The following is a 13,670-nucleotide window of genomic DNA, read 5'->3' as shown; positions in this document are numbered from 1 at the left end:
CTTGGGAACATAGGCCAGTTCGTGTACCTTCATCTCAGTCCCAGTTCTGAACCCATCTGTTCCCGAGCTCTCGCTTCTCTCTGCGATAACTCACCTCATTAGTAGAGGAACGCATGGCATGCTGACTCACAGGCCAATGCAAGATAATGAAAACTGTCGTTATGAAACATGCCCTTCTCATCACATCCCACTCACTGGTTCTTCCTAAATTCTCAACAGAACGCATCATCTCTATTTTCTTTCCGGTATGGAGAAGGTGTTTTTTTTGAGCATAGGTCTTGTGCATGCATGTCATAAGACTTCATCTCTACTGCTTTGCCTGGGCTAGCGAAGAATGCATGTTTTGCATTAAATTACTTATAGGTTTCTGTATCAGCTAGCCAACCCACAACATAAACCCAAGAAGCATTAGAATAAAAAAGAGCACACATCTCAGATGTGAATGTAAGTCAACTCGTTTTACTGCCAATTTAATGGGTAACATTTTCTATACATTGGTGAAAATATCCTTAATGGCATATACAAGCTTTGAAAATATCTCAGTTATGAAATACTGTCATATAGGCAATTTCTTTAATAGTTCTTTCAACAAAGGAAAGTTTGGAGACTTTTCTGAAAGCAGTCAATTTTTCTATCAATTTTTCTTGACACTTGTACAGAGAGCAGGCAAGGTTTTTGTTTTTAAAAAAACTTGAATTAAACGATCAAATTTAAAAATATCTTTCAGGTAGCTTATGTTTGCTGTAGGGCATTTATTGTTCAGATGATAATGTAATTTGAACAGAATACAATTTGCATCTACCATTGATTTTACTTTTTAAAAAAATAGACACAATATTTTGTTCATCAGATATTTAAAGTCAAAAGGTTATATGATCTATATATTCATTCAAATAAATGGAAATGTGTATATATATCTTTGCTGTCCTTTTCACCATTCTTATTTTTCTTTAATATTCTCCAATATCAGGAATTTAATGAATGTGTATGTATACTCAATCAATCAATATGTTATATTCCTCCTTTATGGGCATGTTAACAGAATATATTGTAAAAGTTCATTATTGTATGACATGTGTTTATTTCAAAATGAATCAGGTGGTTCCAGCAGTTAATGTTACTGTTAATCGATTGCCAACCAAGTTATATTTGATGGGAAGCTTTATAAAAGAATTAAGCATAACTGGTCAACAGGACCTCTTTTAATGATAGAATTTTCTGTGTATCTATTGCCTGCAATCAAAATACACCCGTATAATGTGACGACCAAAACTTGGGGTTCACGCCACTTGTTGTTTAACCTTGGGCACCATTACCCAGTACCTTCCAAACCAGTCATCACAAGTAAAACCCTTTTTGCTAGTTGACTCGTGAAACATTACCCACTGGTTTTCGTTGGGTGACTTTTATTATTATTCCTAAATCAGCATTTTCAGAAACAGAGTCACAACATCTGGCTGTGGTTTTTCAGGCACAACTTGTCTCTCTACTTGCAACCCTTAAACACTATTGGAAAGTTACTAAATAAGGATTTGAAAAAAACTCATTACTAGTGAATTGAGTGGATAGAAGATCCCTGATTCTGAAATGCTGCTGATTGTAACTGTCTGCTAATTGGAGCTATAACCAATTCTCCTTTAGAAAGAGACCCTCACATTTTCTCAGTTGACTGAGAGAGTGAACTAATGAAGAGAACAAGACCCAGAAGATTGAAAATTATCTTTGAGGATGATTTATCAAAAATTTTTTTAACTTACTGGATGTATTCATTTCAAATTATGCAAGAGGTTTTGAGTCTACATCTCTCTGAGCTCAGATGCTTCTCTTGTCTAATTAAAAATAAAGCAGTAAGAGAGAGAATTGTTCTTATGAAGACCAGCAAGATGAGTCAGTATTGAACAGCACAGCTTTTTTAAAAGTTTTTAGGAAGTGGAAATTTTAGAAAATACAATAGATTTCTGTTTCTTACCCAGAGGCAAGCCTAAAGCAAAATGTATAAAAACAGACGAGAGAGACCACATGTAGGAATTTACCCTGGGTAGCAATGCAGAGATGGGTTCATGTAGCTATCAGAATTTCCCAGTTAACTGTGGCTCACTCTCTTAGCACGTGTACGTTGGGTACCTGAGCCAGGGGAGCTGGAGCCGGAGCACAATGTGGCCCCTGGCTAGACACAGATATTCCCTCAGAAACCAGCCTCCTTTACAACCACAAAAGTGTGAACTTAATGTTGCCTCTGATTGTTGCAGTTAAGCAGAATAAATCAAGAGGGGCAATTGAGCTACTCTCCAGGTATTAATGAAGGCAGAAAGAAGAAATCATTAGAATGACAGGTGCTAAAAATTAAATTAAAAAGTGAGTTTTCAAAACGAAAGATGGTACTTAAAAATATGGGGCAATTGGAAAGCACTTGGTAAACTAATTTATCCTGAAATATAAATCTCAGTTTACCTCTGGAACTCTTGTTTCACAGATAAACTAAGTTAAATCTTAGATCTTAGGTTTCCTCAATAGATATTTATAGAGCACTTACTATATGCCAGACACAGTGCTAGGAACTGATTTAAAAAAAAAAAAAGTCAAATAAAACTTAGATAGTTTTCAGAAAATAACAGATAAGTAGGTTATGTACGACGCAGGTGACCGTAAGTCACAATTTGCCAGGCATGGTCTCACTTTGCCCCCATTCTCCTGGCCTGTCCCAGTTCAGATGATACCTTATATAGTCCCTTCCTGAATGCAGCAAAACCATCCCTACTAACATTTTAAGACTCTTACTATATTTAGTTTTCTTACCTATTCCCGCATTATGGTCCTCGTTTAGCATCTGTAAAATCTTTCAAGTTACTAAAGAACTTCTTGGTCATTCATTCCTTACTCAACAGATTGAACTATTTCTACAAATTGAAATAATTTGTTCCTGTCATTATTCTGGGAAAACCAGAGAGCAGGAGGAGGTCATTTCCGTTTGGGAGAAGAGATGGGTATCTTTCATTGAGGGCAAATATGACGATAAAAGCCCTTGGCGAGCGCTGCTGGCCAACGTGAGGTGTTTGTGATTTCCTCAGGGAGGGTATCGAATGTTAGAACCCTTACCTACTGTACTTAAGTAGCGAGTTGGGGGGGGGGGAATGGGGATGGGAGGGAATATAGTCTATTTACAAATAAATAGTTTACCTTTAGACTAAAGAGGGTTCACTGAAGAGTACATGAATTTTAGAGTGTAAAACTGATTTGAAATTTTTCACCCCTTTCTTCTTGCTTTTTTTTCAAAGTTATAGTGTTTTTCCTTGAATGTTAATTTTGTGATTTTTAAAAATGTAGATGTTTTTTAATTCGTATTTCTTAAATTTCCAAAATCTCAACTGTTCTTTGTCAATAAAAGAGTGTTGGGCTTCCCTGGTGGCGCTAGTGGCTGAGAGTCCGCCTGCTGATGCAGGGGACATGGGTTCGTGCCCCAGTCCGGGAAGATCCCACATGCCACGGAGCGGCTGGGCCCGTGAGCCATGGTCACTGAACCTGCGCGTCCAGAGCCTGTACTCCGCAACGGGAGAGGCCACAACAGTGAGAGGCCCGCGTACCGCAAAAAACAAAAAACAAAAAACAAAAACAAAAAAAAAAGAGTGTTGCCCAGTAACTCAGATCCACCACTACATATAAGTCATAGTTTGTTTCCTAAGGTTCTTCAACAAGCAAAGGAAGAGTAAAGAGTTAAAAAACATCTGTTTTATGTATCCGCATGCCTCTGTCACAGGCACATCGCATCTTGTTTCCCTCCAAGGCAAAAAAGGGCCTGGGTGTTTTAGACTACTTAGGGATCTCAAGATTCTAACTCACAGAAATAATTCATTTTTCTTTTCTTCTGTAAAAATGATAATATACATATATTTATCCCCACCAAGAGGCACAGCAGTATATGTTTCAGGGACCTTGGACAATGCTGTTGGGGAGCACCAAGTCGAGGAGCGGCATGTAAAGATCTGGTTGATTTAATGACTCCCTGGCTTAGTGTTTGGAGGATCAAGGGCCATTTGGATACTTTGGGGCAATACTTGTAGGCTCCAGATAGCCACACTCCCGTGGCATGAGCTCTCCTAGAGGGAGTTTGGGCTCTTTTTCTTAGACTTAAGCAAATAGGGATATAATTGCACTTAGATTAATCAGCTAAAGGCTCAGAGTATCTTCATGGTACCCTACACTGGAAAGTTAGATTCTTGTTGAAGCTGTTACATGTAGATACCATGGCAGATGCTCCCAGAAGTTTGTGTTTGGTCCGCGTATGGGTGGAGAGCCACCTTCGGAGAGGCCGAAGTTTCTTAACTGCCCTCGAGTGATTTTATGTGGGGATCAGAGAAAAGGCTTCACCGTCTGATGTATACGTTTCATTTCAAAATCTCATTAACAAGTCTTAATAAAGAGTCTCCTTTTGGTTTCTTATTGGGGTGAGTTTACAAGGCTCTATGTCCCTTAAGAATAAGCACTAAATGAAATTTTAAATATTTCCATCCTTGATATCACATATGGAGGCATCTCATCATAATGGAAGAAACCCTAGGCTTTGGAGGCAGACTTACCTGAGCGCTCATGGCTTAGCCAGGTCTAGCTGGGTGAGTTCGCTAAGCTACCTAGGCTCTTTGAGCCTGGCTTTTCCTACCTGAAGAAATTGGGGATGATGTCCCCTCCCTGCAGAGTTCCTGTGAGAGAATGGGAATAAGAACAAGAAGCCCAGTCCCTGGCACATAATAGATGCTTAATAATTGTTGGTGTTCTCCCTCTTAAGCTAAATGTTTATACCTTTCTCCCTGCCAGAAATAGCTGCACTACTTTCCCAGAACATTAAAATTCGTTTTTAATATAACTGTATTTTAGCACTTAAAAAAAATGAGGACATCTGTGATATAAAACAGTGGTGAAATATCCTAGAATAAACCCCATTTCTTTGTCATTAGTAAGTCCTGAAAAAACCAAGGGGTGGTCGGAAGCTTGGCCTCCTTCTGTGATTAATACCGCAAGCTTCCATGAAATAGGTTCTGCCGCCAAAATGTAAAATACATACAGCTGCTCTTAGGAACATATTTATTTTTCCTCAGGCCAAAACATGTATTAAATTAAGACTGGTGAACAGATGTTAATTGGTTTTATTTTACATTGTAGTTGGTTAGAACTGTATTTGATATTAACTTATTATACATTTTCATTGATTATTAGAGTCATAAGAGATCCCAAATTCATCCCTTGCATACATGGCTAAATAGGCAATTTTTAGGTCCCTCTGAAGAAACATCATTAAAAAGTCATGAAGGTAGTATATGCCATCTGCGTGTACCACGTGTTCTCTTACTTATGGGCACAGGATGAGGCAACTCTGTGGTTTCAGATTTCACACTTAGAGACTCATGCCTTTTACTCTAGAGGGACATTTGTACCCTGGAGTGTACAGGAAAGCTGACTCAGAGCCTCTCTGATGAGCAGACCATTGATTATTTGGGCTTGTGTTTATGTATGTGTGATCACTGGGGACATCTGTAGTCGTCTTTGGAAGAAATAATAAGTGCAGCAATCTCTACTGTTAATAGGAAATTGATGAGAAATAGTATTCAATGCAGGTTGGAATCTGCAAGTGTTGTTCTCACATAGGGCATGGTGTCAGGGGTTTTGGGGGTAATTAACCAGGAGCTCGGATCATGCCCTTGCTGTTATGATGAAGAGCCGCCTTGGCTTTGTCTTCCAGGGCCAGCCGGGGGACCAGGCTGCTCTCTTTGCTGCTCAAGCACGGCCCTCCCCTCAGCTCCCCCAGTATCCAGGTCTGCAGCAAGCACAGGTACCCATGTTTGCTTTGTAGGTGCTGCTGGGATTTTTAATGCTCTTTATTTGAAGGGGGGAACTAGGTAAGTAGGGTATCAATTCCCTCATGGGGTATAGAACTTAGTCACTTCTGCTTATAGATTATAATTGACATTTCAAAAACAAAGCTTTACCAGTGATTATTAAACAAGTCTCAGGATTGATTAAAGAGCATGAAACATTTTAGGAAATTCTTGAATCAGAAATATCAGTTCATACCTTTCTATTAATGATGATGGTAGATATTGAAATGATGAACAGTCCCAGCCAGGGTACTTATGTTATAATGTATAATGATGTAATTCATGATTGAATTTATGATATTCAAAGATAGCTTCGAAGAGGAATCATGGTAGAATAAGAAGATAATTGGCCTTGGCATCAGACCTTGACAAAATTCCTGACAACCTACAAGCTGTGTAACATTGTGCGAGTTACTCTGAGTCTTGGTTTCCTTCTCTGTAAAATAGAGATGAACATTGTGGGGATTTAAGACAACCTATGGAACTAGCAAAGCACCAGATAGATACACAGCAGTTATTCAGCAAATGATAGATTTGCCTTAATATGATGCAAATCTTGAGCTATTTTTTCTAATAGTTTTGTCATTTCTGCTTCCATATCCTTGTACTCTATCCCTCTCAGGGAGGGATAATCAGGAGGCCAGGGATGTTGGCAAGGCCTCTAGTTAGGCCAGCGGTTCATACTGTGTCCGCAGCTGAAAGGAGGGCCAAGGTTGGCCTTCACAGGCACCGAGCCACACAGCCTGTATCCCTGCACGCTGCCTGCAGGAAGGTCATCGTCCCTCACTCTGTCTTCCAAGTCAGAGCCATTCAACTACCTTAAAATGTGGTACTTTGAGGACCTGAAGAGCAGTCCTCTTCTATTTTAATCAGCACTGTGTTCTGTAAATTGTAGATAGTGACGCAGCAGAACCTGAAGCTTTTCATTTACATTGGGTGTCAAGATTTGGAGAATCAGCCACTCATATATTAACGATTATTGGTAGAGTGCTGAAACAGGCTGCAGTCCAACCAGAACTAGAGATTATTGAATAGTCACCAATGACACCCTTATTCTCTGGTTAAGGTAATTGATTGTTTTTGTTGTTGTTGTTCTTGTTAACTGGTTGGTCATTACAGAGATATTCATTAAATCCGAGGAAGTGTAGTTACATACAAGGAAAGTGTACTCCATGATTTTAATCTACATTGAGCATGAGTAACTCTTCTGGTTAATTTTGGAAACAACATTAATGATGCTTGGGATCTGTTGAACATTGATGCCATCTGTGCACTAAAGGCAGAGATGCTTGCCTGATTATTTCTGTGCAGAAACCTGCCCTTCCTTTCCTCAAAATAAGCAACTGAGCTTAAAACTGATCTCTTAACCAAGTGAGGATTCCTTTTGCTCTTTAATTGAAATTTCTGGTGAATCATTATACAAACAGTTCATTGTATAACTTTCGGGCTCCTCTCTCTGCCTCCAGAGTGCTCTTCCTCGTATTTTGAGTTAAAAAGAGTCTTTGAGAACGGCGAATTTCAGGGGGCTCCTCCTGGCTTTGTTTTTGCCCTCGATATCTTAGCGATAGGAAAGCTGGGGGCAAATCAAAACATTGACTTCCTTCCTTGTGCCTGCCTGCAGACCATGCCCCAGGGCTATACGATGTACGGAACGCAGATGCCTTTGCAGCAGACCCCTCAGCAGCAGGCTGGCAGCGTGGTCCTGTCTCCTACCTATAATTCCAGAACCTATCCGGCTGCGCATTCCAACCCGGCGCTAATGGAAAGACTCAGACAGATGCAGCAGCAGCCGCCGAGTGGCTACGTTCAGCAGCAGGCGTCGCCGTACCTGCAGCCCCTGAGTGGCTCTCAGAGGTGATGCATGTGGAAATAATGATGGCAGTGGTGGACACTCAAATTCTCGCCTTTACCGTGCTTCTTCTAGGACATGGTGCTTCATAATTGTTCCTATGAGCTTGCCTATTTGCATATAATTTTCATCGTCATCTCATCTTCAGCAGCATCCAGATTGTGGTTCAAAAGAAGCAGTGCCCCATCTCGTTTATTCCTTTCAAGTCCCTTATTGTTTGACTCACATCTCCCATAGTATTTGTGTAATATTTTTCAATGATACCACCATGTTAGCTCCAATGTTCTTTTTTTCCTCCTCTTTTAAAAAGGTTTTTTGGCAATAAATATCTAAGATTAAAAATTGTTGATTATCCTTAGCAGTGCCTTACTAGAATATGTTGATCTGCAATACTCGTTGTGCACGGTGCCCATAACACTTTTGTCACATATCTTAGTTTCTACCTTTTCCACCTCAGGAATGGCTGGCAAAACCGGATCATGAAAAGACTCTTACTCCGTTTTTGCTTTAATTGGATCTTGTCGATGTAGTACATAGCGTATAACCGCACTGTCCATTATAGCAGCTGCCAGCCACGTGGGCTATTTAAATTTAGACTAATTAAAGTTAAGTTAAAGCTCCTCAGTTCTCTGTCACGCTAGTCACATGTCAAGTGTTCATGAACCACATGTGGCCAGCAGGGCCAGCTTCGAAGGTGTGTGACCTGCGCAGTCCCATAGGGCGCTGTGTTTAGAAGACCCGCATGGTTGATTGTAATGCTCTATTGTCACCCGCTTGAAATTCTTACTGATTTTTGATCAGAGAGCCCTGCATTCTTGTTTTGCACTGAGACCCAGAAATGATACAGCTGGTCCTGGTGGCCAGTGGCTATCTCATTGGACAGCACAGGTGGAGGCGTTTCGGTCACCGTAGGAAGTTCTGTTGGATGGCGTGGGTCTAGGAAAACTCAGTTTCATGCAGATTGCTGCACTACAGTGGACGGCAGCTGGACTCCCGTGTGTTACCATCAAAGATTGCAGGTCAACTCTAGTAATCACTGTTTGGAAAGTTGGCAGGGTCGTTGGTAACACATTTGGGAAAATAAATGAATTTGGAAAACATGCACCATGTTTATTATTTGTCTAATAAGTGGCAGCATAGCATGTTGCCTAAGAACTTGAACTTCAGAGCCCCGAAGTTCTGGGTTTAAATCCCACCTGTGCCATTTGCTGTCTGAATACCTATGATACCATGTGTCCCTGGGAATCTAGGTTACCTTAACCACTGGTCTTTATTGCATTTGAATTGTACACAGTGATTACTGAACATGATGGTTTCTTTGTGAGTGTGTGCAGTGTGCCAGTGGCACTGATGATAAACATTTGACAGTATGCTTGGGCCTGAAAACAAGTTCTTTATTCTTGACCAGACTGAATCATCAGTCGCTTCAGCAGAGCCCTCTGGTGGGTGGAGGACTGGATGCGGTGCTGACTTCCGTGCATCCAAACCTTCCCTCGGTGTCCCTGTCTCAGGACCCAGTGAGGCCCAGACAGCCACAGGTGCGACAGCAGCAGAGGCTCCTCCAGGTATGGAGCTGGGAGTGAGTGCAATGTGTGTGGGGTCCTCAGCGGTCATAAGAAATAACAGACACTTCAGACTTTAATTGCTGGGACCTAACTGGGGTAATTTAGTTCCAGTTCGGCAGGGGTCTTCCTTTCTCTGTGCATCTGCCAGGTCGTGGACAGAAGAGTACATTTTGCAGACCATCCTTGCCCTTTCACAAAGGTTCGGGAGGGTAGCTGGATGCCTTTATCTTAAGAGTGTAAGCCTCAGCTTCCCCAGTCACTGTTTGACTAGAGGCCATGCAATTTGAGTTCAAAATTTCTTACATGTGTATTTTTTGGAAACAGTCAAGCCGTCCAGAGTTTTTGTTCAGATTTCTAGAGGGGTCTGTAATCCAAAAAATTTTCTGTTTAACACCTCTAGTCTGATTGGGCTGTGAAGTTGGAGTTATGTAGGTAGGGTACTTCAAAGGGATATTTCATCCTGTCTCTGGTAGAATCCAGAGAGCTGTCCTTCACTTATTTGTCATAAATATTTGAGTCTCCTAGATAAAGGGCTCCTCCCCTTAACACATTCCGCTTCTCCCTCCCTTGTTTAGGGAATATAGGCTGTTAGGTTTATCTGTTCCATTTGCCTTTATTATTAGCAAGCTTATCCTGTGTTGTTGGGTTGGAAACTGCCTGATGAGTCTGTACAGTGGACTCTAATCTCATCAACAGTCCAACTTGAGATGCACTGTCCTTTTGTGTATTTCTAAGAAAGGAAAAGAAAGCAGCACTGAGAATGGGAACTCTAGTAGAACTGGGGTGCCCAAGGGCCATACTCTTTGTATGAGGTCAATGAGAAATAAACCTGTCATGCAGAAAGGGACAGCAAAGGAACTTGCATGTCTCAACCTTGACACTGGTGGTGGGAAGAAAATATTTGAACCGTTAGCTCAAGTGGGTTTGAGGTCTGAATTCAGTGTGACCCAAAAAATTCTAGTTGGCAGTGCCAACACTTCGACAGACCAAAGCCACCACAAATCTTCAACAAAACTGGGCTTCACAGTTATAAGATGCCATGAATTGCATCCCAGTTTTTGCCTGTTAAAATGTGGAAAGAACTGTATCACAAAATTGAACAACATATGGTAATTGGTTTGGGAGGGAGTGTGGCCTATAGATGGCCAATCCCACACATTGCATATATAAAATCTCCAGCGTGGTCAAAAACCCTCTAGTCCTTAATTTTGTCATGAATAAGATGGAACTAATTATAGTGCCCACCTCTTAAATGTGTAGTGAAAATTAAATATGAAAATGCAAGTGAAGCAGCCATTTGGTAATATTACCATTATTATGACTGTTAATACTCATAGTGATATTTTCTTAAAGTAATTTTTTTCCCAAGTGCTAAGTATATGTTTCAGAGCTTTTTAGGACTGATATTTATATTTCTCTCTGTTTTAAAATTTCTCATTTCCAGATCACCGAGGAAAGTTATTACATTATTTTTTTATTTACCACTTCCTTTCTTACACTAGCATTGTTTTCAAGCTACAAATTTTGAAAACCTTCCTTATTGGTTAATGTGTACTTTTTATCCCAATTAACATGGTGTGTCCTTCTGATAATTTTTGCATTACCAACACATTCCTGGGAGATAAGGAAAAATGATTTGCTTCTGCATCCGAATTATACTTATTCCTTTTTTGGTGACTGACTACCTCCATAAAGGAACAGATTAATAATTACAAAGTTGGGGTGACTTTTCCTGAAAGGGTTCACAGAGAGCCCAATGGAGAATTGGCTTCCTATTGCAGTCGCTGTGTTTCTGGTCCATGTTGGCAGTGGCCTGCCCACACCTCAGCTAGGATTCCAAATCCATGACCCTTGTCACTTAATGAAAAATGCCTTCTGGCAATAACTATTGATTACCTTGCCCTAAAGAAGACAAAGAATTTGAGGGACAGTATGCAAACCAAGTTGGAAAAATGCAGAGGCTGAAAAGCAGTCTGGTGCTGTCATCCTCGAGATGAAGCGTTAGGGTGGAGGAGACTTTAAAGGTCATTGAGACAAACCACCTGTTAATATTTTCCTCTCCTCTGTGATGTTCCCCCTGGTGGACGTCTAGTCTGTGTTTCTTTTGTGACTTGCAAGTGTTTTCCAAGAGCCATGTATTTGAGCCAGCGTTCACGGACACAATTTATGATTTTATGCTGGTAATTTAGGCCAGAACTTCTCACATCTACATCTTCCTTTAAAAAAAAAAATCTAAATTCATGAGTTCCTCTGGGTACCATAGGGAACGAAAAGATAACTAGCGAGCAGTCCTTGTCTCACTTGAGAGCGTAAGGTGGAATGAAATATGTGGAAGGGCAAATGGCATGAAATGAATTAAGACAGTGAGTACAAAGCATGTCCCTGGACAGTGTAGGGTGGTTTAGACTGTGAACACTGTGACTAGCAAAGAAGAGATCCCTGGGGTTGCAGTAGTCTGGAAGCACACGGAGGAGATTTAGGTCTTGCCCTTGAAGGAGGAACGATATATTTGGGAAGACAAAGACGGAGGAGGCAGGTGTGCGTCATCCTTGTTGGAGCAGACTGATTGGATCAAAGGCATATGGGGGGAGGGAACTGGAATGACGACGTCAACCTCCTATTTTCACATGTATAATTCTTCTTCTTTCTTTCCAGATGCAGCAGCCTCAGCAGTCCTCGCAGCCCCAGGGTCAGACCCTCGGTCTCCAAACCATGCAGCCCCAGCAGCCTCTGGTAAGGCCTGGTGTTCTGAAACCAAACATGCGGGTTTCTTCTTCCTTCTTCCCTTTTGTTTTTTGGGTTTTTTTTGGTGTTCTTTAAAGGCAGATTGCATGTTTCATGTCCCGTGAGATTGTTAAGAACTGAAAAAGCCTAAATATACCCTAGCCGTTTCTCCACAGCACTTCATCAGAGTAGGGTTGTGTTACTGTTGTAGTCAGTATATTTGTTTTCCTAGAAGGTATAAATAAATATTTGGGGTTCAGTAGGTTATGTAATTTTTCCTCTTTAAATTTCTTCGGACTTTTCCGTTCCGTGGACTAAATATTTATATTGAGAAACCAAGTTTTATTCTAAACAGTGTTAGAATGATAACTTAGTATGGATATGTTTAGAAGATTATCTTAACTTGGCTTTGAGTTTTCACTATAATCCCAAAGGAGCATGAGAGTACTTTCTAACATATTACTTTACTGATGTAAAAGAAACTCCGAGTCTAGCCAGTTAGCATTTGCTGCAAGAATTTTCATGTAATTCATTTCATATAATTTCATGAAATTTTCATGTAATCTTATCATTTGCTTCTGCAGCTTTGTAAGTCAAATTTCGAAATGTTATATGCATAGCGCCAGTCAACGTGGTCCAAGCCTCAGTACTTCTTACTTCTGCTAGTGCCATATCCCTTCTTTATTACTTACCTGCTACTTGTGTTTAAGTTGCCTCTTTTCCTATTTCCTTAAACAAATGTTTTCTAAAAAGAAGCATTTGATCACTACTCTCAGCGGTAGTGGTCACATCCCTTGTCACACATTGGAAATATCTGTAAAAATAAATACTGACTCTGCAGGGAGCTCAGCAACATGAGTTGAGTGAGTACCACCCCTAAGACGAGCTGTGTTACTGCATGTGTCTCACACTTTGGAAAATACTGACGTAGACTCTTTCCAGGACAGGATTTGAAAGATAGATGGTTTTTCAGTTTGTAGTAAAGAAGGAACAGTATGGCCCGGGCTATAGTATATTAGCAGGGATAGAGTAGAGTTAGGTGGTAAAGGGCTGAGAATGCCCAAAAAGGACTGGAATAGGACACCTTGAGGATATTTTATAAGCCTCTGCCTTGGCCATTTTGATCTTCATTTTTAAGGAAATTCTTCCTTATCATGAAATGTAATCGTTATTTTGGGTAGGATAAAAAAATTAACATTTGATTCCGTCACGAAGTTAAATTTACAGGACTAGGGTAGAAGTCGCCTTCAGGCTTCTTTGTTATGATTGGAAGCAGAGGATCAGCTTATGCAGAACTGAGGGGAGACCCTGTCCCCGTGCTCCACTGGAATTAAGCATGTCTCATACAGCAGAATTTAGTACCTTTCTACTCTCCTAATAGTGTCATAAATATTTCATAATTTTTGGTGTGTAGCGAGCATATATCGCACATTCAGTTTTGACTTCTAAGACAGTATTGACATGTTTTAATGCACTAGGTTGTATTTCCCTCATTGGCTTAAGACACTTCCATCCCAGGGGCTGAGTGGGTCAGTGAGGTCAGGCTCACGATTGTTTCCCAGTGTATTCATAGGAAAGTAGTTCCAGAGAAACAAAGACCTTCATCCACGGTAATCGTCATGGATAGTAAAATGCACACTAGGCTTTTTATGGCTTTTTAATTTC

At 40.6% G+C, this 13,670-nt stretch overlaps 1 protein-coding gene across 5 annotated transcripts in view; it reads left to right on the top strand.

Moving 5' to 3' along the window:
* Positions 1 to 13,670, top strand: part of MED12L (mediator complex subunit 12L) — a 329,485-nt gene that overhangs the window by 299,683 nt on the left and 16,132 nt on the right. For all 5 annotated transcript variants that reach the window (XM_067737493.1, XM_067737492.1, XM_067737490.1 and 2 more), the window contains 4 exons: positions 5,732 to 5,821; positions 7,489 to 7,721; positions 9,125 to 9,281; positions 11,937 to 12,014. In XM_067737493.1, coding sequence (XP_067593594.1) covers positions 5,732 to 5,821; positions 7,489 to 7,721; positions 9,125 to 9,281; positions 11,937 to 12,014 — 558 coding nt within the window. The remainder of the gene's footprint in view (positions 1 to 5,731; positions 5,822 to 7,488; positions 7,722 to 9,124; positions 9,282 to 11,936; positions 12,015 to 13,670) is intronic.

The sequence above is a fragment of the Pseudorca crassidens genome, chromosome 5 (assembly GCF_039906515.1).
Source record: "Pseudorca crassidens isolate mPseCra1 chromosome 5, mPseCra1.hap1, whole genome shotgun sequence".
Taxonomy (NCBI): domain Eukaryota; kingdom Metazoa; phylum Chordata; class Mammalia; order Artiodactyla; family Delphinidae; genus Pseudorca; species Pseudorca crassidens.
The sequence above is the reverse complement of the archived record's forward strand: the minus strand, read 5'-3'. Positions and strand labels throughout refer to the sequence as shown.